General features: G+C 54.9%; 1 protein-coding gene and 1 long non-coding RNA gene across 11 annotated transcripts; one reads left to right on the top strand and one right to left on the bottom strand.

Moving 5' to 3' along the window:
• Positions 1–766: 766 nt before the first annotated feature.
• Positions 767–9,610, top strand: LOC144307073 (uncharacterized). 8 transcript variants are annotated; one of them, XR_013374044.1, is made up of 10 exons: positions 767–900; positions 994–1,041; positions 1,255–1,385; positions 1,814–1,948; positions 2,086–2,650; positions 2,895–3,079; positions 4,071–4,453; positions 7,534–7,634; positions 7,771–7,941; positions 8,447–9,239. It is a non-coding gene; the product is annotated as an uncharacterized LOC144307073 (long non-coding RNA). The 8 variants fall into 8 exon arrangements; XR_013374042.1 differs by adding an exon at positions 9,281–9,610 and having other exon boundaries at positions 773–1,041; positions 8,447–8,892; XR_013374040.1 differs by adding an exon at positions 5,132–5,253 and having other exon boundaries at positions 773–1,041.
• On the bottom strand, positions 2,048–24,680 carry REN (renin). Of its 3 annotated transcripts, none has more exons than XM_077886625.1 (10): positions 24,497–24,680; positions 8,887–9,037; positions 8,190–8,313; positions 7,493–7,611; positions 6,349–6,545; positions 4,050–4,169; positions 3,539–3,683; positions 3,218–3,316; positions 2,696–2,769; positions 2,048–2,399 (listed from the first exon to the last, which is right to left on the bottom strand). In XM_077886625.1, the coding sequence occupies exons 2-10, from the start codon at positions 9,019–9,021 to the stop codon at positions 2,195–2,197; spliced, it is 1,218 nt and encodes a 405-aa protein (XP_077742751.1). In that variant the 5' UTR covers positions 9,022–9,037; positions 24,497–24,680; the 3' UTR covers positions 2,048–2,194. The 3 variants fall into 3 exon arrangements, with proteins under 3 accessions (XP_077742751.1, XP_077742750.1, XP_077742752.1); XM_077886624.1 differs by lacking the exon at positions 24,497–24,680 and adding an exon at positions 12,608–12,786; XM_077886626.1 differs by lacking the exons at positions 2,696–2,769; positions 24,497–24,680 and adding an exon at positions 12,608–12,783.
• Positions 24,681–24,859: the final 179 nt, after the last annotated feature.

The following is a 24,859-nucleotide window of genomic DNA, read 5'->3' as shown; positions in this document are numbered from 1 at the left end:
CGGGGGCGGGCGCCCGGGAACGCCCCCGCCCCGCCTCCGTCCCGGCCCGCGGGCCGCCGCGCACGCCGCAGCCGCCGCTACCTGGAGCGCGGGGCGGGGCCACGCCCCCCGGAGGCCGTGACGCGGGCGGGACGGGGGCGGGGCCTGAGCTGGCCACGCCCCCAACCCCGCCCCGCCCCCCGGCCCCGGGGCGCGCCCCCCGCCCTCCGAGCTGCGAGGCGGCTGCTCTTCCTTCCTCTCGCCGCACAGGGCCGCTCTCCCCGGGCAGCTCGGGCAGGGCCGGGGGAGGCCTCCTCCTGCGCCCCTCCCTGCCCCAGCCCGCAGGTGGGAGACCCGGCTGCCGTCTAGAGCTCGGCTGGGGCGCGCCACCCGCGCCCAGGTCCCTGCTCCCCGTCCCTGCGCTCCTGCAGGAGTCCCCTGCTGCACCTCAAAGGCCCTTCCCTCCAGCGGGGGCTCTGCCCTTCCTCCCCCGCCCACACGTGTCCTCGCTGGGGAGGCCGGCGACGCCGGGTGATGCCCGCGCTTGGTGGATGCGCCAAGGGCAACCGAGCTCTCTTGTCCTCAGCCCGGGTGGGAGAGCTCTGCCTGCGCCATCCAGAAAAGTGCCTGCAGAGAAGGGGCCTTTTCCTGTTTCTGCAAGTTGTCCTTTGGCCTCTTCAGGAACCTCTAACCACAAGGCCGCTGTCACTACTGCTGTCCAGAATCCAGCTTCGCCCAGCGGAACTGCTGCGGTACTGGGAGCTGCCTATATAGCAGATATGCCTTCTGCTATATCCGAGCTGCCTAGTGCAGTGGCCGCTAGCTACATGTGACTGTCCAGCACCGGGAATGTGGCCACTGTGACACTTGATTCTACTGTTAAAAGCTCTATGTGGCTATCATATTGGACGGCTCAGGGAGGTGATGGAGAAACCTGCCTATTCCAGACCATGGAGCCCCAGGATGTCAAGCTGGAAAGGACACTCACTGACCCCAACTCTGTCTTTTCTGCAGTGAGGAAATAAAGCCAGGCTGACAAGAGAGCTTACAGAATAAGGGCAGGTGATCTGAGGCTGGGCTCCACGGTCCTGAACACAAGGCTCATGCTCTTGGCTCTGCACGGGGACCCCGCAGACAGCTCCCGCCTCCAGGAATCTGCCCTGGGGAGCCCCAGGGTCCCGCACAATCCCAAGAGGTTGCAATTCTAGAGGTATGAGGTTTACCAGGAGGCCTGGTTGGGCCACTCAGTGCTTCACCTCTTTTTGGTCAAAAGAGGGGTGAACCACTACCGTGAAGAGGGACAGCGTCTGTGGCTTCAGGGCGGTGCTGCGTCTCATTCCCCAGCGTATACACTCCATGCCATAGTAGGTGGAGCAAGAGTGGGAGAAGACTTCAGCCTGTCCCATGTGAGCGCCCCAGGTCTGTTGGGAGGGGGGGGCAGCAGTGTGCATGGCTGTGTGCTTGCTTGTGTGCGTGTCCCCTTGCTAGGTGTGTGCAGCTCTGTACCTGTGAAAGTGTACCCGCACCAGGTAAGGTGGAAAGCCCCTAGCATCTGAGTCATCTGGGCTGAGTTCTAATCTCAACTTTTCACATTTTAACGAGTCGTCTTGGTCAAATGCCTTCCATTCCCTGAGCCTTAGTTTTCCCACATGCAAAAAGGGACTATCAGTCATGTCTCTGACGTGCTATATTTTCAGGTGATGATGTCTTGGACTGCATGTGTAAATGGTGACGTGGACCAGGGGGTGAGAGGGTTTGCAGTGCACGAGAGGCAGAATGGGACCTGAGCTTGAGGCAGGCTTCTGCCAACTAGGAGCATCTTTCTGACCCACAGCACACTATCACAGCATGAGCCCTGGTCCTGCAGGGACTAGAGGGAGCATGGATCTGACTGTGTGTGTAAACAACCAACTCCAGCTGAGCGGGGATCAGTGGCATCATCCGTGTATGTAGGAACCTGTGTGTGCAGGTGAGTGTGTAGTTTGTCATTCTGTGTCACAGTCTTATCTGCACATGATACATGGCTGCACCTCTTGCTTCAGACCCCAGTGAGCCCAGGTGCAACGGGTTTCGAACATGAAGTCTTTATTCTGTTTGTTCTCAAAGCAGGGAAGAGCTGGCGCTGGAGGCAAGGCGAGCGCCTGGGAGGAGCTCCACACCCCATGCCCCTGCGTGAGGGCACAGGCAGGGCAGTGTCCCAGAGGGTGCTCTAGCTCTAACAGGGCTGAAGGCAAGGCCCACCTGGGCAGCAGAGGGCCTCAGCGGGCCAAGGCAAAGCCAATGCGATTGTTATGCCGATCAAACTCCGTGTAGAACTTGCGGATGAAGCTGGCGCCCAGGACCCAGACAGGCCCAGTGGGCGGTGGGACGTCCAGACCGTGGAGGGCCAGGGTGCACAGGTCTTCATTACCATAGGGATCCTGGCGGGAAGCAAGAGGATTTCCCCACTGCCTGGCCCATGGGCTTTCTCCTTGCCTTTTGACCCCCGCAGCTGTCCTCAGCAACATCCCTCCTTCCTCCCCCATCCACTTCCTCCGCCCTGGCCCTCTCAAGCCATCATGCGCCCTCCCGGATGCCAGTACCGAGCTAGACACTGGGCCAACGATGCATCATAGGCCAAGTGCCGCCTCCCCGAGCTTACAGTCTGGCAGACCTTCTGACCCGAGGAAAGGTATTGAGCTACTCTAAGTCTGTCGAGTAAGGAGCAGAGCCTTACTGGGGCATTTGCCTGGAAGATGCAGATAAGGGGATGCGCAGTGATTTCCAAACATTGCTGCACATTGGAATCACCTGAGGAGTTTTGAAAAACACCGATGGCCAGGTGCCACCCCCAGAGGTTCTGATTTAATAAGTATGGGATGTGGCTTGTTACTGGGATTTTTAAAAAAGATTTATTTCCTCGTTTATTATTTTAGAGAGAGGGAGAGAGCACGAGCCGGAGGAGCAAAAGAAGAGGGGGAGAGAAACTCAAGTAGATTCTGCGCTCAGTGTGGAGCCCAGCGTGGGGCTCAATCTCATGACCAGAGCCAAAACCAAGTCAGAAGTTAACAGGCTGTGCCACCCAGGCACCCCTTATTGCTGGGATTTTTAAAGCACCCAGGTGACCCTAACATATAGCTAAAGTTAGAGAACCACTGATGTGGCAGGTGATCCATGCATAAGGCCTTGTCCTTTTTAAAGGGTCCCTGCCCACCCTCCCACCCTCCTACCCTGTCGGAGGGACAGCTCAGAGCCTCACCTGTAACACATAGTCCTTGCTGGTAAGTGTGTAGGCTCTCCCTCCGAGGTGGAAGGAGATGTCGGGGAGTGTAGGCACCTGGTTACAGTTCACAACGTACTGAGGGGAAGGCAAAGGGAGCCCCGTTGAGTGTGGGAAGTCTACCAGCAGACACAGCCCAGCAGGGCTGGGTGCATGGCCCACCCCCTCCCTGGGGGACCAAGCCACACGTGGGAAGAGAGAGGAGAGGAGGGGAAGGCCCAGGATGGCCCTGTTTGGGACCTGATGCTTCCTGGGGTAAATCTGGGTCCTGGGCCAGGTGGTGCTTCCCCAGCTTCTGACCTCATTTGTGCTCAGCTCCTGGGCCCCCAGGGTGTCCATGAGCAGCCTCAGGGAGCTGGTGGGGCCCGAGATGTACGATGCACCGGTATCGACCACTACCATGCAGCCCTCCTCACAGACCAAGGTGGCCGACCTCACAGACACCCTGGGGGAGGCCAGTTAGAGGATCAGTCAGCAGGCTGATGTGACACCAACCGGTATGGTGAGGCCCTGCTGGGGGTCCCGAGATGTGCCAGAGGATGCAAGGCGTGTGCGGGAGAAGGAGAGGTGCTGGCCCTTCCCTCAGGTGACCCACCACCCCCTCTCGGTGGCCCCCCTCCCCCTCCCCTCTGCTCTTCATAGCTCCGTGTTCCCGGCCCTGGACAGAGCACTCAGAGAGCCAGTGTTGGCAGTGCCTTGAGAAGTGACTGTATGAGGAGAGAGGACAAGATAGTAGCACTGCTCCTTCCCAGCCCCACACCCTAGCAGCAGCAGCATTTTCAGAGAGCAGGAAGGGTCCAAGGCTCCTGACCCTTTCATTTTGATCTGCCAGGAACCAGTCTTGCTGATGCTCACGTAGTGGAAATTCCCTTGGTAATACTGGGGGTCGCTGCCTCCCAAGACGACCTCTCCTCCGAGCAAGTGAGAATTCCTAAAGGGAAGATCAGAGCTCCTGAAGACCCATAACCTCTAACTTCAAGACCTAGCAACAAAGGAAGCTGGGCCAGGGTACAGGGGAGACGGGAAGGATGGCAAGACTGGGAAGCGGCAAGAACACCACTTGTCCACCTTTCTTGCCCCTCCCCAAGACAGACCAGAGGAGGTTCAGCTGCACCCAATAAAGCATCCCCACAGAGAAGGAACCGGCACAAGCAGAGAGCAAGATGAGAGTTGGCCCCGCCCTCGCTTGGGTTTGGGGAGCTGCAGGTTGAGCAGGTGCTTGGGTGGAGTGGGGGTGGGTAAGGGGTAGGAGGCGAACTAGAAAGAGGAATGGAGAACTTCGGCATCCAGCAGAGGCTGGGCCTGCCAAGGCGGGTTGGGGTTGGTGGTGTATAGAATCTGGACCAGGTGTTCAGGAGGGTCAAGGCCATGTGAGGGGGTCTCAGCTCCTTACTTGGAATTTCTGTAGAGAAAGAAAGACAGCAGAAAGGAGGCCTATGTTTCAGCTGAGCCTCATAGGCCTCTTGTTGGAGGTGGTGGTGGTGGGTATGATGCACTTTTTTTACCCTTTAGGTGAAGGCACTTGCCTGAAGTCGCTCAAGTGGTGGGTGGGGTTAGTGGAGCCAGGCTCCTGGTGCCCAGTCCACAGCTGACCCCCTTGCCTTCCTCTCCTCCCTGCTGCACGATGCCTTCCACAGCTCAGGACCTGCCCCCGGTGTGTGTGTGTGTGTGTGTGTGTGTGTGTGTGTGGGCTGCTTTCCAGTGTGCATGTGTGGGACGGTTTTCCAGCATATGTGTGCATGAGAGTTTAGGTGTACGCATGTCATGCTAGCGAACGTGCTCGACTGCCCTTTTACAAATTCCATACCGAGGTGCAACGTGCTATCACCAGCTCCCTCTGCGACTCTCCTGACATTTCAAGATCCCTCTGATGGTCCCTCCTTCTTGTCTCAGGGTCAAGGTGAAGGCAAGGCCTCTTCTCCTTCTCAACAAGGCCATTCTTTCTGCCTGCTGGATCCTCCTCCTTCCCATGGCCTCCAGGCTCCTGTGCCCTCAGTGATCTCCTTCTTCCCACGGTTTGTCTCTTGCTTTCCACTGGCTTCTCCCTCTACCTGCAAGCGCGCTCCAGCCTCCTGCAGCATTTCCAAATACCCACCCTTCTCTCTACTCCTCCCTGCATCTCCGCCAGCACCCTCTTCTGATGTTCCCTTCCCTACCGAATCTCTCCATCTTCCTCTCAACTGCTGGCCATCTGGCCATGCTCCATCTCTAAAACAGCTCTTCCTGAGACTCCTCCTGTCTGCAGGGCCAATTGGTGGTCTTTTCTCAACACCTCGCATTTTCTTTTCTCCCTTTTGCTCGTCTCCGTTTTACCTGTGTGATTTCTCTGGACCCTGACCCTCCCTCCACTAGCCTTGTGTTCCTACTCTTATGATGCCTTGTGTCCAGCTCTTATTATCTTTCCACACCCAACAGCTTGGTGTGGATTACAGCCCTGCTCAACAGTGGACAGTGGCTTCCCCAAGGCTAGCTGAACTGTGCATGTAAGCTCAGTCCACAGTTGAAAGGCACCTATGGGTTTCAGCCTCATGCTCCCCATTGTCGCCCATCATGTTGTGATGTTTCTTGTCTTCCTTCCAGACTGTGGGGTCTGTGAGGGCAGGGACTGTGTCTTGTACACCTGTTTGTGGCTGCACCCCAGAACCTCCCACAGTGCTTGGCACATAAGCATCCAATATTTGTTGAATCAATGAGTGAGCGAATGAATGAATGAATGAATGAAGTCAGCTTTCTGTGTGAGAGGGGTCATGGGCTACTCATAGTAACGCTTGACTTTCCATCCCCCCGACCCTGCATTTTCCTGTTGCTCTAGAACACTTCCATCATTGTAGAAAGTTGTATGAGTACTGCTCTGGATCTGTGCTACCACTGTGGCTGCTGAGCAATTGAAATATGGATAGTGTAAAAAAGATATTGAATTTTTAAAAAATTTTTACTTAAGTGGTGGCTTCCATATTGGGAGTGGAGCTCTACATATGGATTGAACACCACCTAATCATGAACACATAAAAATTCCAGCCCCAGCTCTCTTCCTGCTCTCCCAGCTCTCCTGCCTCCTACCCTCCCCCCACCCCCCACCCCTGACTCAGCCCCTGGAGCCCCAGGCTCACCTGCTGTAGTAGACTGAGAAAACCTCCTCCTTTAGCACCCCTTGGGAGAGGATGTGGTCAAAGACGGGGGTGACCCCACCAACAGCCTGTGCAGGGAAGCCCATGCCCAGAACCCCATCAAACTTGGCCAGCATGAAGGGTATCAGGGGCAGCTCTGTGACCTCTCCAAACGTCTGTGTCACTGTGATTCCGCCCACCTGTGGGAGGAAGGACCAGAGGAGACCAGGCCTCCTGCCCCGCCCCAGGCCAGGGTCTAGTCTAGGGCCCACATGCCCTGGGGTGGAGGAATTTGGGATGAGAGCATTTCATCAATCCCCCCACCCGCACATATCCTCTCCTCTATTACTCGTGCAAGCTCTGGGGGTCCAGAGAGAACCGAGGTTACCCCGGGACTGGGAGGGGCAGAGGCTGAGGAGGCACTACTGCCAGGCAGTAACAGAAGAGATGCCAGGAGCTCTCACACCCCCTCCCCAGGGCCCCAGCTTCCACACCGGCAGCACTGGGCCTAAGTTCCCTACTCCCAGCACGGGTAAGGATTTCTTCAAAAAGCCAGGCTTTCTCCCCTGTTTCACAGACAAGGGGAGGGTAAGGGCTCCTACTGATTTGTTCCACGTTCTATGCGTACCCCTCCCATAACTCTGACAGAGCAGGAGCCGGAGAAACCCCAGAACAGAGAGGGTCAGATGCAAACCAAAAGAAAAAGAAAACCAAGCCCTGGCCTTAATCCCATACTCTAATCTCAACTGTGACCTTAAAACCTATGCCTGACCCTAAGACTGCTGACACTGACCTGACCTTGATATTTCAGTCCAGGTCTGGTTGAAAGCCCAGCCAGAGCCAGGGGACCTCAGGAGGTCAGCTGATTGCAGGCTGTAGGGCTTAGGATAAGTACTGACGGGAGTTAGAGATAAAGGCCCCCATCAATCATCCGGTGCCCAGCCAGGAGCTTGGGCTTGCTCTGTCCTGGGTGCTGCTGTTTTGACTCACCAGCCCCTGGCAGGCAGCAAGGTGGGGTGCTCCCCAAATCCCCAGGCTCCAAGGTGTGCTGAACTGTACCCTACCCAAGTATGGGCCCTTGGGTGGCAGGAGAGGTCTGGGAACGAGAAGGGCAGGGGTCAGATGAGCTAGGGGCACTCCCACTTACAGTCACCATGTCCTGGCTCAGGAAGCCTTTGACCTTCCCAGATCCGTAGCGGATGGTGAATGTCGTCCCGTTCTCCATGTAGCTGGAGGATTCCGAGGAGTCATAGAGGCAGTGAATCTCTGGCAGAGGGACATAGGCTCAGGTATGTCCAAGGGAGCCCTGGGCAGGGGGCCTTGCAGGCAGGTGCGTTGGGTGTATGGCCCGTGTGGTGGAGGACTTAGGTGCGGGGTGGGGTGGCCCTGAGGCTGGAGGCTTGAAAATGTGTTTCACCAACCAAGGACTGTGTTCCTTGGGCTCCTGTCATGTGCCCATATCTATGAGAACGGTCTCGAATGAAGCACGTCACAGAAGTTTCGAATGCAGGGATGAGGAAAAGATTCTGGTCCCAGCAAGCACTCAGCAAGAGGTTACTGGCTGAGGAAAGGGGTAGAAGACGCCCAGGGCCTGTGGTGAGTCTGAGAATTCAGTCCTCGCCCGATCTCAGGAAAGGGGAGTGATGGCCTTGTAGCTGGGCTGGGGACCCCTAATGCTTGCCATTTGCCTTGGCGGTCGCATCAGGAAAATGGGGGACACTTTCGTCTGTCCTCTCGGGGGCGGTGGTAGCGGGGGCAGAGGGAGCGAGGCAGGCCTGGCTAGGCGCAGAGCGGGCCTGGGCACAGGGACCACTGGCCCTGCAGGAGCGGCGGAGGGGGCTCACCACAGGCTGTGTAGAGAGGGCTGCACCTGGTGGAGGGCACCCAGAGGTTGGCCGAGCCCGTGTCGAAGACGACTTTGAAGGTCTGGGGTGGGGTGCCGATGCCAATCTCGCCGTAGTACTGGGTCTGTGAGCGAGGGAGGGAACGGAAGAGGCAGCTGGAAGAGCTCGGGAGCCTTGGGCCTCGGGGTTTTGCCCGATGCCCCCTCTGGCGCTCGGGGTGAGATGCGAAGGCCTCACAGCCTTCTCTGGGTTTCCAGGTTTCGGCGGGGCCTGGGTGGAAGGCTTAGCACCGCCTTAGTCTTATGACTTCTCAGGAAGTGAGACAAGAGGGCAAAATAAATCTGCTGAAAATGAAGCAGGAAGGCGCCCCACCTCTCGAGGGGCTGCTGAGGCCATCAGCAGTCCTGCTGTGCGGAGCCCGGTCACAGAAGCCAGCCCCTGCGGTCACGTTCCGGTCCTGCCCACCAGGTCACCTGCACTCGAGGCCCAGAGCCTAGATTCTGGGGTTCCCAGCCTAACTCTGCCTCTGGGCTCCATTCTGCCCTCCATGCCTCAGCCTTCCTAGCGCTGCAATGGGCATGTCACGGGCTGCCAGATACCTCAGCAACCCCGTCAGAGACCGCGCGGAAAGAGCCAAGAAAGCCCTGGGCCCAGAGAGCAAGGAGATGGAGCAGCAAGGCCCCAGCCGGGCACTCACATCCAGGTAGTTGGTGAGGACCACGGGGGAGGTGCTGTTGCCAGAGGAGAGTCTCTTGGTGAACTGGTTCCACTCAGCCCCAAGCCCGGCCACATCCACGCCTCGCTCCTTCAGGCTTTCCCGGATGGAGGGCATTTTCTTGAGGAAGATCCTGGCCCAGGGCGGAGGAGGGAAAACCCAGAAGAGCTCTGTACTCCCCCACAATAATGGTGGAGGCCCCGAAGCTTCTAGTACGACTCTCTGCCCTCGCCCAGACACCTACAAATTGCTCCTTGTGCTTTCGGGCCTCTCAGAGAGAATTTGCAAGTCCCCTTGATTAAATAATCCTCAACACTGTCTGATTCTGACCACGAGCTCTACAAAGCCATTTGCTCTCTCATTCCTCGTTCCATAGCTACACGTTGAGCCCTGCTCCAGGCCTGCCCTGCACGAGGTACTAGAGACGGACGGATCAGGACTCCCGCTGCCTTCAAGGAGCGCCAGCAGGCCAGGAGCCTGAGGAGGAAGAGGAGAAAGCTACGATGGTCATCGATGGCCGATGACCGATGACCGCCCCGAGAGTGAGAGACGGTGGCTGGCCTGCTCCCCTCGAGGGGGCCGAGGAGCCAGTGCTGTGGGCGGCCTGTAGGTGGCAGCAGGCACCCACTGCCGCCTGCAGGGCCTTCTGCGCTGGGTTCGAGGCAGACACCTGGCCAGAGTTGGGGGGGGGGTGGCTGGACCAGATCTGCTAGTCCAGGGGTGGGGTGGTGCAGTGGAGGGGGTGGAGGGGTGGGGGGATGGCAAGGGAGGGAAGCAGCCAGCGTCTCCAGAGTCCCCGTGCCCCCTGCCCTTGGAAAGATGTCCTTGAGCTGGAGTCCCAGGCTTTATGCTTCTTTCCCTGACTCCTGCCGCTCACCTTTGGGAGGCAGAATCAAAGACGCCGGGGGTGGGGGTGGGGTGGGGGTGGGGAAAGCACACCCAGAGCGGCCACCTGGTGAGTGCCAAACGCTACACACGCCCTGACGCAGCCCTCATGAGGCCATCCTTGTCCTCACTGTGTGATGAGGAATTGGAGGCTCGTAGGGATGAGGTGACTCGGAAACGGTGGAGCAGGGATTCGAAGCACTGTGTCTGGTTGTTTCCCAGAGAGCATCCCCAGGGCTCCCCTGTGAAGGCTCTTTGTGGAAGCCTGGAGGGAGATGCCCCTAGCTGTTGGCCAGGAGGTCCCAGGATTGCGGCCCAGTTGACGGAGAACCAGTCTTCCTTTCCAGATGCTGGTCTACCTCTACTGTCCTTTCCTGCTCACACCCGGCACTCCCGGACCCCCTCATGCCCACGGGCCAAAATGCAGCTTTCCTGCCAGCCAGCGCCACATCTTAATGGAAATGACTTGTCACAGTCATGTCACCATTTACTGTTCACAAAGCAGTTTCACGGTTATGATCTTATTCTCAGCCATCCCACAGGGTGGGTGATTCTTCCCATTTTACAGATGGGAAAAATGGAGGAACAGAGAAGGCCTGATCCCAAGGAGGGTGCATTTTCTACCATCTACCCTGAACAGCCTCTGCTCTGGACCTTTACTTTTCCCATTCTCCTTTCAGAAAGTTCCTTCCCCTCCACTCCCCACCTTTGCTTGGGCTCCTGCTTCATTTTTCCTGGGGCACTCACAGCCAGCGCTGCACAGCCTAACGTTCGTGGCGGCGGTGTTGTCTGGTGGTGAGGATACAGTAGTTGTGAGCGGATGCTGAAACCCCTATTACTGTGTGATTCTGATCAGCTTACCGAACCCCTCTGGGCCTTTTGTGAGCCCCCACCCCCATTAACTCCTCTATAAAAAGGGATGAAACATGGGCACCTGGGGGGCTCAGTGGTTGAGCATCTGCCTTCAGCTCAGGGCATGACCCCGGGGTCCTGGATCGAGTCCTACATTGGGCTCCCCGCAGGGAGCCTGCTTCTCCCTCTGCCTGTGTCTCTGCCTCTTTCATGAATAAATAAAGTCTTTTAAAAAAAGGGATGAAACCGTAGTCCCGCCTCACTGCAGATCAAATGAGCAGCCCACTGCTCAATAAACGGAGAGTGTGTGTACGAGAGGCTAGGAAAGCATCTGGAGAATGGGATCCTGTGTTCGGAGCTCCCAAAGTGCCTTGCAGGACCCTGCCCACATAGCAGGTGGCGACCTTCTGTGTTTCAAAAGCCTCTTTCTGCTCTCCTGGCCCCCCAACCCCTTCTTCTCTTTTTAAAGAGAACAGGGGAGAATGCTTCTACCTTGCTCTGTCTTTACCCTGGGGGTGGGGGCTGCGCTCAGGTACACGCTCTCACCCCACACCCCTACCCTAGCAGTGGCCCTCTGGGAGCCTCAGAGCAGGGCAAGAAGATTTGGAAACAAAAGGCCCAATGTGTGCTGAGGCTCAGCCTCTCATAGGGGACCTACCTCCCGGAGCCTCTGTGTCCTCACCTTAAAGTGGGACTGCTGGGTTGTCGGGAGGACAATTTGGGTCATGTGAAAAGATCCTGTGAAATCCTAGGTGCTAAGCCTGTAAAATGCCTATGGCTGTTAAAACCTGCCCTCTTGGGATCCCTGGGTGGCGCAGCGGTTTGGCACCTGCCTTTGGCCCAGGGCGCGATCTTGGAGATCCGGGATCGAATCCCACGTCGGGCTCTCAGTGCATGGAGCCTGCTTCTCCCTCTGCCTATGTCTCTGCCTCTCTCTCTCTGTGACTATCATAAATAAATTTAAAAAAAAAAAAAAAAAAAAAAAAAAAAAAAAAAACCTGCCCTCTTAGGGGCACCCAGCTGGCTCAGTCACTAAAACATGTGACTCTTGATCTTGGAATTGTGAGTTCAAGACCCACATGGGGTATAAAGAGGACTCAAAAATGAAATCTTTAAAAAAGATTCTTGCCCTCTTGCCTTGAGGCCTTCAGGTTCCACCACTCTCCCCACACTGAGACCTTCTCCTTTTGAGGTCCCTTGTCATCCTCCCCACACCCCAGCCTTAACGAACGTAATGAGCCCAGTTCCCATAGGGCCTGGGCCTGGATTTGGGTGTTAAGTTATGCCTCCCTCCTCCTGACTGCCTTAAGCCTTTTCTTTTAACATTGGTGACAATCCACCCTATAGGACGACTGGCAGCTGGGTTTTTACAGCGTTGTCGGCATCACGCTGAAGGCTATACATCCTTTATCTCATTAAATCTTCAAAGCCGATCTGCGAAGTAGACACTGTTATTATCTCTGTTTTCAAAATGGTAAACTGAGACCTCCAGAGGTTAAGTGACTCGCTCATGCTTTCAGAGCTAGTGAGGGGTGCTGGTGAGGCAGGATTTAAACCAAGACAATTTAGCTCTAGAAGGCTCGTCTTCAACCACTGTACAGTTTCTCCTTGGCAGGCTTGCCCATGCCACCCCCTTCTTAATAATTAGGCTGTGAGAGGCTTGAGAGCAAGAGATAGGTCTTAATCATCCGGGTCCCCACAGCACCCCTGGTGATCCGTGCAAGGAACAAAAGCTTTGGGCAGAGATCAAATGACCTGGCTCTTCAGTCTGAGAAATGTGCCACCACTGGCCGTGTGACCTTGGGCGAGTCCTCTCTCTCCACAGGACCGCATCTCCCTGCCCTGCTGATGGTGAGGATGGATGACACCCCCCATCTGGAAGCCGAGGGAGTTAGGAAGGTGGGAACTCCTGTCCCCATCTGCCCCACTCCCCCCACACTCCCCGCCGCCCCCCCCACCCAGTTACCGTCTGAAGGCTCCCGTGTCTGCAGGGAGCCCGAAGGTGCAGGAGCCCCAGAGCACCAGCAGGAGTCCCCAGCGAGGCATTGTGCATCTGGCCATGGTGCTTGGCCTGGGTGCTCTGCTGAAGCCTTGTGGCTTCCCCTTCTCCTTTTATGTGCTCTATGCGTGGCTGGTTGCGGTTTTGCTCTGCCCTGATTTATTGTCCTGGGGTAGATACAAGGCAGCCAGTAATAAATCCCCCCCATGGGACGGGGCTAGGTGGGTGAAGGGTGACCAGATTAGGACGCAGTCAAGGAACCAGGGGAAGAAGGGCTGTGGGAAAGTGATTCTGTGCCCTGTGACGCCAGCAGCCCCACGGCGGCCTCGCCCTATAACCCCCTGACGGGGGCAGAGGCCTACAGGGAACTGCAGCGGTCAGGGGTGAGACGGCCCCCAAACCTCAGCTTCCCACCTCCCAGCCAGACACCACCATGCATACCCTTCAGCTCCATCCTCTGCATTAACCCTAGCTGTGTCCCTGACTGCCTCAATTTCCTTCTGGAACATGGGGGACTCTTGCTGGCTTGTTTGGGACAAAGCCAGGCCCCGGGAACTTGGGGCCCTGGTCAGCAGCAGCCGTTGGTGGGGAAGGACACCACAGCACCCTGTAGGGCAGCGCCCTGTAGGGCAGCACCCTGTGGGGCTCTCTGGAGGCAGGGAGCTGGGGGAAGGGCTGCATGCCTGCCTCCCTTGGACCTAGCGTTGGTGCAAGGGAAGGGCAGCCCTCCGGGGTTTCGGGCACCTGCTGTAGAAGGTGAGGTGGCCTTCCTGCACAGCCTTCTGGGCCCAGTCTCGGCTCCCTTCTCTTGTCCCCTAGCCCCTGCTTACAGCCTGGGACTGCTCTCCATACACACACTGGCCCCTGAGTCCCGGGTGGGTGCTACTTATTCAGCCTACGGTGCCCTCTCCTGGCTTCTCCTGCTCATCCTTCTGGGCACATTTCAAATATCACCCCTTGTCCTTCAAGCAGGCCCCGATTCAGCCTGGCATTGGCTGTCCTTCTGCTATGGGCTTCTACCTAGCGAGGCAAGCCCTTCTGGGAGAGCACACACCTCAGCTGTCCCAGATCAGATGAACCTGTGTACGGGCGTCTATTTCCTGCCCAAAGTGGTGTTTAGCACTTATCAAATGAGTGAACTGGGGAACTAGCTCTGGGCTGGCTGTCTGGGACCTGGGTTCTGGTTTTGACTCTACCACGAATTTGCTGTGTGACGTTGGGCCCCTCCCTTCCCCTCTCTGGGCCTCAGTCCCTAAATCTGCAGCATGAAGGAGATGCTGGGTGGCTCCTAGGGTGCCAGACACTTTAGTTTTTGTTCTTGGCCTCCAGGGTGGTGCTCTCTGCACCAGCTGGGAGCAGTAAAAACTTAGTAGAAATGGGGTGCCTGTGTGGCTCAGTCAATAGAGCATCTGACTCTCTGTTCTCAGGGTGGTGAGCTCAAGCCCCACCTCAGTCTACTTTTAAAAAAAAAGACTTAGAGGAGCTAATCTCTGTTACTAATGTGTTGGCCAATAAACATGTTTGGTCCTCTGAGATTGTAACACCCTTACTGAATGACAGAAGGATCTGGTGTAAATTCTTTTTTTTTTTTTTTTTTAAGATTTTATTTATTTAGTTGTCAGAGACAAAGGATGTACAAGCAGGGGGAGCAGCAGAGGGAGAGGGAGAAGCAGGCTCCTAGATGAGCAGGGAGCCCACCAATGCAGGGCTGTATCCCAGAACTCTAGGATCATGACCTGAGCTGAAGGCAGATGCTTAACCTACTTAGCCACCCAGGTGCCACCCCCCCCCCCCCAAGTAAACTCTTATTGGAGAATTTTCAGGCACTGTGGTCGGCAGTGAAGGAAGTATCTGATGCCAGGGGAAAAATTTTTAAAATCCCTCAACGTGGGGTATCTGTCTTGTCAGATTGAAAAAATATTTATCAAGCATTTGAATAGGCCTTAGTGCTCTTTATTCGTTAGACAATATTCATTAAGCATTTGTTATTTGTCGGACACTTTTCTAGATGCTAGGATTACAAAGGTGACAAAAATAAGTACCATTTCTGCCCTTCATGGATCTCACAGTCTGTAGGAGAGATAGATTATCATCACAACATAAATATAAAATAATAATGACGACCAGTACAGTCAGGGGGCTCTGGGAAGGCATCTCCAAACAAAGGACACTTGAGTTGTCATTTAGGAAATAAAATTGGGTGGTAGATGGGATATGGGGAGCAAGGCTACACAGGCAGGCAATGAATAGCCTGAAGAGGGAAAGAAATAGAGTCCCAATGGGAGCAGCATGTGCAAAGGCCCTGTGGAGAGAGGAAACATGATGAGAATAAGGCCCAAATAAAGCCAGTGTGACTAGACAAGAAGTGGGATGAGACATGAGATGGAGAGGCAGAAGATGGTAAGAGCAAATGCTTGCTGTATGCTTATTATGTGCCAGATGCCATTTTAAGTGCCTAATGCGTTCTACTCTCCTGATAACTACATGACGTGGTTCCTTTATTATTCCACTTTATAGATGAGGAAACAGATACGGGAGGATTCAGAAAGGAACTTGCCTGGGATCACACTGACAATAACTGATGCAGTTGGCCTGTAAGCTTAGGCAGTATGTCCCAGAGCTCATTATGCAGCTGACTTGAGTGTCAAATTATGAAAGTTCTTTTCTTTTTCTTAAATGTATTTATTTATTTATTTATTTATTCATTCATTTATTTATTTATTTATATGAGAGAGAGAGAGCATGAGCAGGGGACGAGTTGGGGAGGGCGAGAAGCAGACCCTGGCTGAGCACAGAGCCCATCCTGGGTATCCCAGGACCCTGAGATCATGACCTGAGCCAAAGTCAGACACTTAACTATTTGAGCTATGCAGGTGCCTCAACCATGAAAGTTCTTGAGTTCTATGCTGTGTTTACCTTAGAACCAGGTTGGACTAGGAGAGGTGGGCATGCTGGAGAGAGAAAAGATTGGATAGATTTGAGAAACATTTAGGAAATAAAACTGGGTGGTAGATGAGATATGGGGAGCAAGGGGGAGGAAGGTTTCTTGGTGCCTGGTGATGCTGAGGGTGTAGTGGAAGAAATCCTCCCAATCACCATAGCAAGGTTCCTGAGCAGGTAGGAGTGAGAAGATGAGAGGGCAGGGCGCATGCCCACAGTCGTTTACCTGCCAGGTACTGGAAGCCGAGGGTCTGTCTGTGCCGTGACTGTTATCTTCTCAGACAAGTAGAGAGTAAGGACCTCCGCTGGGGCTTGGGGATCGGAGGGGCTTGGAGGCATAAGGGACACAGAGAAGGCTTGAGATAGTTATGGAAAGTGAGAAGGAGCTGACTAGGGAAACTAAGAGGTTTTCTGGGAGGAATTAAGACATTTAATGTCTGGAGATCGCACCTTTGTAGGAAGCCAGTCTCCCCTGTTCTCTGCCTCCCTGCAGCCACCACAGTGCTTGACTGCTCAGGTGCGGACATCAGGACGGTGTGTGGCTGGCTTCATCCAGGGCTGGGGTGGTGCCAGGTGTGATCAAAGAGGAGGGACAGAGGGATTTGGGGTCCTAGCAAAAATGTTACTGAACGATAGACTGTGGACTACAAGCGGAGTGTGGGAAAGAAGTCAGAACATCACGGGATAGGATGAATGAAGGGGAAGGAAGTGGAGGGCCTTGGGCAAAGAAAGGACAAGAGGGTGGAACAGTTGAAGCCTAAAGCTGACAGACGAAGAGCTGGTCGAGAGTGGGATGTTTGAGAGTCTTTTCTAAGGTAGAACAGTGACAAGTGGTGGCAAAGCCAGAGCAGGATGTAGGGATGAGGTCATTGGCAGGAGGACCCTCCAGGAGCAGCGAGGCCAGCCAGGGTGCTGGCCAGGTCACCGTCTGCGTGAATCGTGATGTCATCCAGAAGGACTGCAGAGGGCATAGGGTAGAGGAAGGCTGTACGTCAGAAGCCAAAGTCTTTGATAAATGAAGGGGTAAGACCTGCACGTCCAGCAATGACAACTGGGAGGGAGGAGGTCCAAGAGCCTGGAGGGAGAAGGGTCTCCTCCCAACGTCCACGTCAGCCCTGGGAGGCGAGCAGACCAGCGTTCCTCTAACACAAGAGGAAACCAAGACCTAGGAGGTAATTTATCGCCGGTGCGTGGCACAGCGGGGCCCTGCATCTCCCCTGGGCCATATCCTGTGTTACATGGTGGGGGCACCCCAGAATCTCACTTCTCCCCACCTCGAGGTGCTCTGCTGATGGAGGATCAGTCGGGAATCTCAGGACAGCGACTGCAGAATGAGATTGTCTCCTGCAGAGACTGACAAGACGGGGACCTGTCCTGGCCAGGCAGGCGACTGGCCACCCTCTCCCTGTGCCCCTCCCCTAACCCCAGAGCAGGAGGAGCTGGAGCGAGTGGGGAGACAGGTCAGCCCCGAGGCTGCCTCTGAATGCCAGTGACCCCAGGCCTCTTTACGGGGCACCTACCCTGCATGGTGAGGTGTTTTCTATTCTCTTGGCAGCCCTGGAAAGGGGGTGCTCTGGTACCCACCATTCAGAGGAGGCAGCTGGAGCTTCAGAGAGCTCCAACTGGGCGGGTGAGGGACAAGTGGAGCGCCCAGCCTGTGACTCCTGGCCCAGCCCGTGTGGCTGCAGGGGTCAGATGTGCTTGGCAGAGCCATGGGATTCAAAAGAGGAGGTGCTGAGCTGCAGCCTCACAGTAGGGAGCGCTGCTTTCCCGTGGTGGGGGGGGGCGGGAGCTCCTTGAAGCCCAGGGCCCAGCTGCGGCTTAGACAGCCGGCAGCGGTGCAGGGCAGCAGGGGCCTCAGTACATTTTAGATTCACAGGGCTCTCCTGTGGCAAGGGCAGGGCCAGGGGGTCCAGCTCAAGGGTCGGGGTGCCCCCTGGCCCTAGGCACTCTCTAACCAGATGACACCAGCAGTGGAACATAGGTGTAAATAAGTGTGGATAAGCCCGCAGGAGAGGGACGCATTGGACAGGAGGGCAGCCAGGAGGGAAGCCCCAGGGATCATGGGCCCTTGAAAGCTTCTCCCAGGGAAGCAGGGTCAGCCCTGTTGGTGCAGCCCCACAGGACAGAACTGAGGCCCTGGGGGCAGTGGCAAGGAGAGAGTCCAGGTGCAGCCTGCTTCCAAGGAAGAGCCGTCTATGCAGTCTGCCCTACCCGATGAGAGTGAGTGCCCTGTGGGAGGTATGCTCCAACCCTGGGCGGTCAGCTCCGGGATCTAGGCTTTGCTGTGTCCAGACTCCTTCTCAGGGGCCCGACCTGGACTCGTCCATTTCCACGGTGGTGGGGATAACCCGGGGCGGGGGGTGGCGTTCCCACGGGAGTCTCTCCTCTCTGCCCTGTGGCTATGCAGGGCTCCGGGCCGTGGTGTGGAAAGGAGGGGCGGGCAGGACCCCTCTCCGGTTATCTCCCAAGCTCTGTCAGCCCAGGGTCCACTTTTTCTCACGGAGGCTCCCCAGGATCCCACATGTAGACCCCGGGCTGTGTCACCTCAAGGTCAGGGTTGTGATGTTGGCGGAGGCTGGAGGCTGCAGGGAAGGGCTGTATGGCACCTGCCCTTTCCCAGAGGGGCAGAGCCCAGACGTGAGAACCAGTCAGGGGAGGCATAAATCCAGGCGCAGCCTGGCCCTCCGGTCAGATCCCACGGCTGGGTGTGTGCGGGGGGGTTGGGCCTGCCGGAGGCCAGGCCTCTCTCAGGAGACAAGGGGTACCCAGGATTTCTCTAAAAATGGCCCCAAATCCCACTTTGCTCCTTGATATCAAATCCAAGGAGATTCGCGCGTGGTGACCAGGGCTGGGTGTGCTGAGCAGAGGGAGACGCTGGAGGGAGACAAGGCTGACAGCTCCTAGAGCCCGACAGGCTGCTGTTGGTGTGGTGGGAAACTCTTGCCATGGCCACTGCCCTGAGGAAGGTGTAAGGGGTGGAAATGGACCTTACCGAGCCTTCAAGTTCAGGAGATAAGCACCTTCGGGCCGGTCCTGCTTTTGCCCATATAGAGCGAACAGGGAAGCAGGAGAAAAGATAAAAACAAAAAACAAAAAACCAGACATGTCTTTCTTTCTCCTGACCTCCTGCCCACATCACGCTCAACAACCCGGTCCGGAGAGCCCAGCTGGCTCCTTGGAGGAATTTTCAATCAGATGGGGGCGTTGAGCTCAGTGCGATGAGCAGCTGGGGCCTTTCAAGGGAAAGAAAGACCCAGAATGGAGTTTAATAACCGGCCTGGGCTGCCATGTGTGGGTGGGCCCTCCAGGAGTAATTACTAGGAGAGCCCTGGGGAGGCACCGGGGCTCGGACCAGAACGTTGGAGCTGTGGGACCGGGGTGGGCAGAACCAAGCATCTCTATCGCTGGCTCTGGGGACCTTGGAGGAGCAGGAATTCAGCCACAGGGTTGGGGTGATCCCAACCTGAAGCCTGCTCAAGTGCTTACCCAGGAGAATGGAAGGGGGGTCACACAGGTCTTGGGAGCTGTGGGGGCCTGGGGGAAGAGAGGATTGGTAGGGGCTCGTGGGAGAGCCTGGTTAGAGGGGAGCTCCTGAGATGAGACACACCCAGTGTTGTGGGACCAGGCACCGATCCCTGAGGCACGAAAGCAAGAAACATGATAAACTGCTTTCCCCCAAGTGGCAGCGGAGATATGTTCCATTGTCCAAAAAAGCTTAAACTGGAAGATCCCTTTGCCAGAGGAGGGCATGCCGGTGAAGCAGCTCAGAGGAGAGTGTGTATGTGTGTGTGTGTTGTGGGGATGTGGTGATGTGGTGATGCAGGCCGTGGGTCTGATGGGTGGTGCCGAGGGTTTTGTGCATGGATGTGTCACCAGCAGGAGGATGGCTGGGGTGGGGCAGGGCTGTTAGGGAAATGCTATCCAGGAACACACTTCCTAGAAAATAGGCCTCTTCCTACCTTCCTGCTTCCTCCCTTCCATCTACTCTTTTTTTAAAAGATTTTATTTATTAATGAGAGACACAGAAAGAGAGAGAGAGGCAGAGACACAGGCAGAGGGAGAAGCAGGCTCCATGCAGAGAGCCCGATGTAGGACTCGATCCCAGGGCCCCGGGGTCATGCCCTGAGTCAAAGGCAGACGCTCAACTGCTGAGCAACCAGGTGTCCCTCCATCTATTCTTTTACGTAAGCTCTACGCCCAACGTGGGGCTTGAATTCACAACCTCAAGATCAAGAGTCATATGCTGAGCCAGCCATTTCTTACTTTTTATCAGAAAAATAAATACTTGGGCAGCCCCGGTGGCGCAGTGGTTTAGCGCCGCCTGCAGCCTGGGGTGTGATCCTGGGGACACAGGATCGAGTCCCACGTCGGGCTCCCTGCGTGGAGCCTGCTTCTCCCTCTGCCTGTGTCTCTGCCTCTCTCTCTCTCTTTGTCTATGAATAAATAAATAAAATCTTTAAAAAAAAAGAAAAAGAAATACTCTAGTTTTAAAAAAGCAATAGCTCCAAAAGGCTGATAATGAAACCTAGCGGTCACCAGTCCGGCCCGAGCTCCCAGGCCCCCCCCACCCCACTCCTCGGCCCCTAGTCTGGCTGCACAGAGACAAGGCCTTTTGACTCTCTGGGCTATTTGCTCTATTTGGTGGCCGTTTATACTTCTTAAGGTTATCGATCCGTCCATGTCTTCATTTTCCAATTTCATACATTATTTATTGATCATCTTTCATGGCAGATGAAGACTTCTCTTATACTCCATCCCTCCAATTTTGGCAAAATCAAAAGCCAGTATTTACATCATTGTAATTCAATTATTGTTCACAGTGTCTAATGTAATTTTTCCATACGTAATTTTTTGCTTTTCATGAAGTTCATCGCAGAATACCCCTTCATCTTTCCCACTCCTTGTTTTCCCAGGAGCCTGTGAACTCTGCCCGGATCCTCCAGACCCCTTCTCTGCCTGCTGCCGTGTTCACACACGGTCAGTGGGACTTTCTCCCCAAAGCCTCGTGCTCCCAGGCTGGCTGCACACTATTTCGGGGGGGGGGGCGGGCAGGGAGGGGGCAGAGGGAGAGAAAATCTCAGGCAGATTGTGCCATGAGTGGAGAGACCCACCCGGGGCTTTATCGCATGACGCTGAGCTGAAACCAAGAGTCGGACTCTCTGATGACTGAGCCACCCGGGCTCCCCGTGGCTGCACACTACTGTCTGGGGACCTCTTTGCTGCTCCCCACCGACCTGGCTTTTTGTGTCCAGGCTCTGGGGGTTCCTTTCTCTCAGGCTGCACTTCTGTTGAAGCAGAGCATGTGCTCCCAGAGCTTGCTGAGAACGCGTGCCTGACAGGCAAGCACTTCCAGGCCTGGCACGTCTACAAATGTTTCCATTCCGTTCTTACTCTTTATAGTTTGGGTGTGAATAGAATTCTAGGTTGGAATTTATTTTCCCTCTGAAATTGGAAGTTGTTTTTCAGATTATAACAAGTCTGGAGCCACTCCAAGTCCCAACTCCGCTCCTGTGGTTTTATCTCTGGGAGCTGGTGCCCCCTTCCCTTTGTCCCTGGTGTGGGTCTGTTCTGTTCATGTGGTGAGCACTGGGTGGATGCCCTCAATCTGGAAATTCGTGTCCTTCCATTCTGGAAAATCGTCCTGCATTGATTTCTTGATCATTTCTTCCCTCCTGTTTTCTCTTCTCTCTTCTGGAACTCACATTAGTAGCATATTGCAAGTTCTGTTTGTTTTCTAAGCATTGCATATTTAATCTCCTGAGCTCTCTTTTTTTTTAGACATTTATTTTTAAGTCATCTCTACACCTAACATGGGGCTCGAATTTACAACTCCAAGATCGATCAAGAGTTGCATGCTCTTCCTCCCAAGCCAGCCAGGTGCCCCTCCCTGAGTTCTTTTTGTTCTACCTTCTAGGACATTTCCTTAACTTTACGTTCCAGCTCTTCAATTTCCCTACACATTTTTTTCTCCTATATTTTTTACTTCCAAGGGCCTTTTCTGATCCTTGGTTATTCCTTGGCTAATTGCATCCACTACTTGTTTTATGGATACAGATTCTCTTATGCCCCCTGTGGATATTAATTACAGACTAGGTGGTTTGGGGGTTTAAAAAAAATTTTTTTTTCTCTGTTTTGTTTTTGGTTTGGCCTCCATCCAGATTGGAGTGCCCTAGAAATTCAGTATGCACAGTAGGCTCATGCTGGTGTACCCCACTTTATTTTATTTTTAAAGATTTTGTTTATTTGACAGAGAGCACAAGTAAGGGGAGCAGGAGGCAGAGGGGAGAGGGAGAAGCAGGCTCCCTGCTGAGCAGGAAGCCCAATGCAAGGGTTTGATCCCAGGACCCCGGGATGGTGACCTGAGCCAAAAGCTCCCGCTTAACTGACTGAGCCACCCATGCGCCCCAAATTTCTCTTGTTTATAAGCCACCCAGTCTCTAGTATTTTGTTAGAGCAGCCCAGGTAGACAAAGACAGCCATGTCCAATATCAGTATCTGAGGCCTTTTCTATGGGGAGGGGACTCCTATTACCTACATCTGGGGAAAGAGATTTGGAATGGGGCTGGATAGACAAACTTATGAAGACTGTCACACAGTCCCTCTCTTTATAGCTACTCTCTTCAGCTCCATCCTCATTGTGCCTGTGTCACCGTGACTCGAGGTCTCCACTGTGTCCTTAAGGGATGAAACTCTAGTCCCTTCCCAGGGTGTAGGTAGCCTGGCTGCGTGGGCTGCGGAGAGGGGGAGGGGACTTGGGAAGTCTTGGTTTTCCATATGCTGATTTCCAGCCAGCACCCCCTCCCCCTGCCATTCTAGTCCAGGATTCACCCCAGGACCTCCCAGGCCTGAGACTGTCCTGGCGTGCATCAGGAACCCCCTTTGCTGGCCTTGAGGCTGTAGTCTCCCTCATTCTGCCAAGCCCTTTGCCTAATTTTTGTCTTCAAAATCTGCTTGTCCTTTCTCATCTGTTGTGGCTTCCTCTCCCTTCTCTTTGTCCTTGAGAATTCATGCTTCTCTGCTCCTTTGGTGTTTTTCAGGGGCTTTGGGAGTAAGCAGCCAGCCATTTGTCAAAAGCGGTCCTTTCTAACATTTTGTAAAGGTAATAAACTGAAAGGACAGTTGTTAAGACAAAATCGGCAGCTTTGGAGAAAACAGGATCAAACAAAACCTGAGAAGGTGGGATCCCTGGGTGGCGCAGCGGTTTGGCGCCTGCCTTTGGCCCAGGGCGCGATCCTGGAGACCCGGGATCGAATCCCACGTCGGGCTCCCAGTGCATGGAGCCTGCTTCTCCCTCTGCCTATGTCTCTGCCTCTCTCTCTCTCTGTGACTATCATAAATAAATAAAAATAATTAAAAAAAAAACCAAACCCTGAGAAGGTGGTGAACCTGGGGCTGTATGTCCTGACCCCAGCCCCCATCCCTGCTGGAGACACTCTGGGCTCTGGCGGCGGCTCTAAAATGGAAGTGGCCACAGAAGATGAGGAAGGCCGGGCCACCCTTTACTCCCTGTGACCAAGTCTGGACTGGGGAGGCTGCTTCCAGAGAGAGAAAACAGGGGCAAGATTCAGATGGTTGGCCCTTGACAGGAGTTTGGAGGTGGGGAGGCCTGCTTGGGCACCGGCAACCTCGCCTGTGTGCCTATTGAAGCAGACTGGAGAAGGATTGGCCTGGAACTACCCTGGTTGCCAGATGTACTTCCTAGGATAAATCGTTCAGGAAAAGGGGTAGCCTGACGCACGGTAGGGCCAGAGAGAAGGGAAAAAAGACCGTGGGGTGTAGGAAGACTGTGGTGTTTGGAGTGAAACTGGAGGGGGCAGGCCTTGGCTCTGGAACTTTTTTGCTGTGTGACCTTGGACATGCCACTCATCCTCCCCAAGCCTCAATTTTTCTCTTGCCCAACGGGGATGATACTGCTCACCTCCTGCAGCTGTTGTGAGGATGAAGTGGGGCAGTTTAGCACACTGCGGATACTGCGGATACTCCTGTACTTCACGTCAGTATATTAAGAGTAGTCCTAGAGGCAAGAATGTCCCTGCCCCCCTATTCTGTTCCACCAGGGTGTGAGACCAACTGCCTGCTATTCTAACAGACTCCCCCAAAGGGGTGGGGTTTGGGAAGAGACCCTCCTGCATTCCCTTCCTCAAGTGAGGGATACCCAGGCCTTTCAGATTAGGATTATTCATCCCCTGGGGACTGTCCAGAGATTGCAGGAAGGAGTGGGTCTGAGTGCCCCTAGGCAGCCTTACCTTTGTGTCTCTGGACTCCCGTGTCCTAGCTACCTGAGCTCACCCAGAAAGTCTGGATAGGCAAATAGGATCCCCCGGGTCCAGGAATGTTTCTAGCCCCTCACAGCCTCCAGCCTGCCCTGAACCTTCTCTCCAATCTAGGGAGCCGTCAGGCTGGGAACCCCATGAAACCAAAGATCCTTTTTGCCCAAGATACAGAGCTGTAAAGCCTGGCATCTTCCTGGGGCAAGAAGCATAGGACCCAGCCCCCCTCCTGCTGCCTGCTGAAGCAGGCCCTCTAGATCAGCTAGAACAGACATCCTCGAGGGCACTTGGGTAGCAGTGGGGGCTGATAAATCCTGAACTGTAGTTAGAGGGACCCATGCACACACAGGGTCACACAGACACATGTGTATGACCATCACTCACACAGACAGGCTTGCTTTTTAGAAGGACCCTGTCCCTGAAGCAGCACTCATGTGCATGCACACACACACACACACACGCACGCACGTACTCCTATCTTCCATCTGCCTAAACTCAAGGCTGTGAGGAAGGGTTTGGGGGGTCGCAGGGAATTTTGTAAAACTGGGCTGCCTAAGAGCACATTTCAGAGACCCCCTCATCCTCTTCCCAGCCACAGTCTTCATCAGAGAAAGGATTGGGTTCAGGGAGTAGAATAACTCACTTATCAAATAGGTATGGAGTTTGACTCCTCTCTCAGAGGCACAGAGCCGCACCCTAGGCTGTTTGGGAGAGGAAGCACCTTCCAAATATCAACAGCAGCCCCCTGTCATGCCATGCTTTGACATGAGCTCACAGTAGTAGCGATAATTTGAAAGATCCTGGAAGACGGCTTCAGGGTAGAGATGGGGGTGGGGCACGTTGTCCCGTTCCCATGGCAGCCTATCTCATTGCCATAGCAACATGTCTGGCCTCCATTCAGTGGAGTCTTGGTTTCTGTAATGGGTGGAACGCTGTGGCACTTCACGGGATGGCGGTGGCCCCATAATCCTTCTGGGAAAGAACATTTCTATCCTAGACCAAGCAG

The sequence above is a fragment of the Canis aureus genome, chromosome 38 (genome assembly GCF_053574225.1).
Source record: "Canis aureus isolate CA01 chromosome 38, VMU_Caureus_v.1.0, whole genome shotgun sequence".
Classification (NCBI taxonomy): Eukaryota; Metazoa; Chordata; class Mammalia; order Carnivora; family Canidae; genus Canis; species Canis aureus.
This window is presented reverse-complemented; position numbering and strand designations above follow the sequence as displayed.